The 5,000-nt window shown below is 31.0% G+C and overlaps 1 protein-coding gene across 1 annotated transcript in view; it reads right to left on the bottom strand.

The window, feature by feature from the left end:
* Nucleotides 1-5,000, bottom strand: part of LOC113800614 (D-beta-hydroxybutyrate dehydrogenase, mitochondrial) — a 73,859-nt gene that overhangs the window by 33,190 nt on the left and 35,669 nt on the right. Inside the window, exons 2-3 of the mRNA XM_070131542.1 lie at nt 4,291-4,465; nt 3,365-3,448 (exon numbers count right to left, since the gene is read on the bottom strand). Of these exons, the coding sequence (XP_069987643.1) occupies nt 3,365-3,448; nt 4,291-4,455 (249 nt within the window). The 5' untranslated portion in view covers nt 4,456-4,465. The remainder of the gene's footprint in view (nt 1-3,364; nt 3,449-4,290; nt 4,466-5,000) is intronic.

Here is a 5,000-nt window from a genome sequence, read left to right as displayed (position 1 = left end):
AAATGACAGGGGGCCATAACAGAAATGAAGAAGAGACAAAAAAAAGAAGAAAATATGAAAAGATGCAAGAAAGGACAAGGGAATAAGAAATAAAATTAACAAGAAACAGAACAAGAGAAGTTTAAAAAAACGAACAAGAAACAGAACAAAAAGAATAACAAGAAAAATAACATGAAACAAAACAAAAAAGAAACCCAAAAAGAAAAAAAAGAAACAAGAACAGAACAAGAAAAAGCAAAAGGTGAAAAAATGATAAAAATAACTAATAAAAACATAATGATAAAATAATAAATAATAATAATAATAATAAAATAAAAATAACTAATAAAAATAATGAGAGGAGAAGAATAAAAAGACAAAGGAAAATAACAAAAGGTACAAGAAAAAAAACAAGAAAACAAATAAAAGAAAAGACCAAGAGAGGATAAGAATAAAAAGAAATACAAAAAGAGTAAGAAAATAACAATGAAAAAATAACAAGAGTCTAAGAAAAAAGATAAGAAGAAAAAGAGAATAAGAATGAAAAAAGAGCAAGGAAAAGAAGAAAATAGAAAATGAACAAAAACAAAAAACAGGGGAGAACAAGAACAACAGCAAACACGAAACGGAAATAAGGAGAGACAAAAAAAGAAAAAGAAATCGCGATAAAAAAAAAAAAAAAAAAAAAAACAGGGGGTTAAGACAAACACAAATGAAAGAGAAAGACAAAAGAGAAGAAAAGAAACGAGAAATATAAACAAGACTAAAAAATCACTTATGGAAAACCTGTTTATTTCAGGTGAATTTATGAAGATGGAACAATCACCTTACCTTTATGTAGATCGTGTGATTATATAGAAAATGTATCATTCTATAGAAGTTATATAGAAAATTTATCATTCTGTAGAAGTTATATAGAAAATTTATCATTCTATAGAAGTTACATAGAAAATGTATCATTCTACAGAAGTTATATAGAAAATGTATCATTCTGTAGAAGTTATATAGAAAATGTATCATTCTGTAGAAGTTATATAGAAAATGTATCATTCTGTAGAAGTTATATAGAAAATGTATCATTCTGTAGAAGTTATATAGAAAATGTATCATTCTGTAGAAGTTATATAGAAAATGTATCATTCTATAGAAGTTATATAGAAAATGTATCATTCTATAGAAGTTATATAGAAAATGTATCATTCTATAGAAGTTATATAGAAAATGTATCATTCTATAGAAGTTATATAGAAAATGTATCATTCTGCAGAAGTTATATAGAAAATGTATCATTCTATAGAAGTTATATAGAAAATGTATCATTCTGTAGAAGTTATATAGAAAATGTATCATTCTGTAGAAGTTATATAGAAAATGTATCATTCTATAGAAGTTATATAGAAAATGTATCATTCTATAGAAGTTATATAGAAAATGTATCATTCTATAGAAGTTATATAGAAAATGTATCATTCTATAGAAGTTATATAGAAAATGTATCATTCTGCAGAAGTTATATAGAAAATGTATCATTCTATAGAAGTTATATAGAAAATGTATCATTCTATAGAAGTTATATAGAAAATGTATCATTCTGTAGAAGTTATATAGAAAATGTATCATTCTGTAGAAGTTATATAGAAAATGTATCATTCTATAGAAGTTATATAGAAAATGTATCATTCTGTAGAAGTTATATAGAAAATGTATCATTCTATAGAAGTTATATAGAAAATGTATCATTCTATAGAAGTTATATAGAAAATGTATCATTCTGTAGAAGTTATATAGAAAATGTATCATTCTGTAGAAGTTATATAGAAAATGTATCATTCTGTAGAAGTTATATAGAAAATGTATCATTCTGTAGAAGTTATACAGAAAATGTATCATTCTGTAGAAGTTGTATAGAAAATGTATCATTCTGTAGAAGTTATATAGAAAATGTATCATTCTGTAGAAGTTATATAGAAAATGTATCATTCTATAGAAGTTATATAGAAAATGTATCATTCTATAGAAGTTATATAGAAAATGTATCATTCTATAGAAGTTATATAGAAAATGTATCATTCTATAGAAGTTATATAGAAAATGTATCATTCTGTAGAAGTTATATAGAAAATGTATCATTCTGTAGAAGTTATATAGAAAATGTATCATTCTGTAGAAGTTATATAGAAAATGTATCATTCTATAGAAGTTATATAGAAAATGTATCATTCTGTAGAAGTTATATAGAAAATGTATCATTCTGTAGAAGTTATATAGAAAATGTATCATTCTGTAGAAGTTATATAGAAAATGTATCATTCTGTAGAAGTTATATAGAAAATGTATCATTCTGTAGAAGTTATATAATAAAAGAAAATGTATCATTCTACAAAAAATATTTAGAAAAATGTATCACTATCCAGAAATTATTTAAAAAAAAACAATAATAAAAAAATGCAGATGTATCACTATCCAGAAATTATACAAAAAAAACAATAATTAAAAAAAAAGCAGATGTATAACTATCCAGAAATTATACAAAAAAACAATAATTCTAAAAAAAAAGGACGAAGATGTATCACTCTACAGAAATCGTACAGAAAACATGTCATTATATAGAAAACCTGTTTATCTCAGGTCAATCTTTCAAGCTGAAACAATCTGCATTCCTTTGTGGTCCAAAACGTACGTTCCCTACAAGAAATACCAAAAAAAATATATGCAAGAGACTTTTTGATAAATGATCGTTGCTGAAAGTCGTTTAAATTCGGCTGAGTCACCTTTGAGTATTCCATGTTGTTGTTGTTGTTGTTGATGTTGCAGTTTTTGTTGTTGATGTTGCAGTTTTTGTTGTTGATGTTGCAGTTTTTGTTGTTGATGTTGCAGTTTTTGTTGTCGTAGTTTTTGTTGTTGTTATAGAAGTTGTTAATGTTGTAGTTTTTGCTGTTATTGTTGCTGTTGTATTTTTTGTTGTTGATGTTGTAGTTTTTTGTTGTTAATGTTGTAGTTTTTGTTGTTATAGAAGTTGTTTAATGTTGTATTTTTTGTTGTTTTTGTTGTTATTGTATTTTTTGTTGTTGATGTTGTAGTTTTTGTTGTTATAGAAGTTGTTAATGTTGTAGTTTTTGTTGCTTTCGTTGTTGTATATATGTATCATGTTTGCTTTTATGTTGATATCGTATGTATCTCAACACAAACATTTCTCTTTCTCTCTTCCTCCCTTTCTTTCTCTCCGACTCCCACCACCTTGTAATCTAAAACTTCTTAATGCGTACATAGCACCTTCATCAGCTCTAAATCAGAATTGCAATCATAAGATAAGTATCAGTACCTCTCATTAATCAGCGAAGAATAAAAATATGCAAATGAATCAAATTAATAATGAAAAAATTACCAATTTATCAAGGTGTAGTGCAAGGTCGAAACCGAAGCCAGAGTCGCATCCGGTGATCAGAACAGCGCGCCCTTCTGGAGATACCTAGAAATATGAATAAATGAATATACAGACAAATAAATGAATAAATACTCTTTCTAATCCTCTAATGATACAATTATTCATTTTCTACAGATAATGAGCGACTTACATTAATCTAAATGCGCACGTATCTTTAGTTATTACCTTTTTTTTATATTACACATAGCACCACACAGCTTTTAATACACACACTCTTAAGGCGAGGCATGCGTTTAACCTAATTCAGAAGCATGAAATGCAACTCTGGGAAATTAATTGCAACACAGAGAGAGACGAGGAAGCTGTGGGTCAGAGAAAGGCCCAGGGAGAGAGAGACAGAGAGAGAGAGAGAGAGAGGGAGGGAGAGAGAGAGAATGAGAGAGAGAGAATGAGAGAGAGAGAGAGAGAGAGAGAAAGAGAAAGGAAGAGAGAGATAGAGAGAGAGAGAGATAGATAGATAGATAGAGAGAGAGAGAGAGAGAGAGAGAGAGAGAGAGAGAGAGAGAGAGAGAGAGAGAGAGGGAGGGAGAGAGAGAGAGAGGGAGGGAGGGAGAGAGAGGGAAAGAGAGAAAGAGAGAGAGACCGACAGACAGACAGACAGAGAGAGAGAGAGAGAAATTAACAAATACAAAGACAGAGAGGGACAGAGACCGTAAGCCAGACAAACAAATAGAGAGACAAACAAAACAAACCGACAGACCAACACACACAAAGCAAGAGAGACAGAGATACACACACAAAGAAAGAAACCAGAGTAAGAGGCGCTCCCAAAGAACCCGGACACAACACACAGAGAAGAAGAGGCATTAAGCAAAAGGAATTCCCAACTTGGAGAACAAAATACAAGACGACGAGGAATTTCCAACCTGGAGAGCAGCGGCGATAACATATACCGCAGACGTGACCAACCACAGCCCAAGGAACAGCGTCCAGCAGCATCTCCCGGTGGCTGTGCTGACCAGGAAGGACGCCGCAGCAGAGAGGACGCCCTGGAAGATCACAGCATCCGTCTTATCCCACGTCCACAGCATCTTGGTTATTCTGTTGGGAAAGAGAGAGAGTGAGAGAGAGACAGACAGACAGACAGAGAGACAGATAGATATATATATAGAGAGAGAGAGAGAGAGAGAGACGGAAAGATAGATAGATAGACAGAGAGAGAGGGGGGGAGGGAGAGAGAGCCAGACAGACAGAGAGACAGATAGATAGATAGATAGAGAGAGAGAGAGAGAGAGAGAGAGAGAGAGAGAGAGAGAGAGAGAGGGAGGGAGGGAATGAGAGACAGACAGAGAGATAGATAGATAGACAGAGAGAGAGAGAGAGAAAGAGAACGATATCAATAAAAAAGGAAATGGATATATCTCCATAAATCATAATCTTAGAACTAGGATCCGGGTATATCGGCCAACGCATAATTACAAGGAAATAACATTGGTTTCTTTTAAGGAATTTCAGTCCTAGGATATACGCATATTGCAAACAGGAAAAAAAAGAGAGAGAAAAGAAAAGAAAAACAGAATAGAGAAGAAAGAGAGAAAGAAAGAATGAAGAAAAAACGGCGTAACGATTTTTCTTT

Source organism: Penaeus vannamei, chromosome 16, assembly GCF_042767895.1.
Source record: "Penaeus vannamei isolate JL-2024 chromosome 16, ASM4276789v1, whole genome shotgun sequence".
Classification (NCBI taxonomy): domain Eukaryota; kingdom Metazoa; phylum Arthropoda; class Malacostraca; order Decapoda; family Penaeidae; genus Penaeus; species Penaeus vannamei.
The sequence above is the reverse complement of the archived record's forward strand: the minus strand, read 5'-3'. Positions and strand labels throughout refer to the sequence as shown.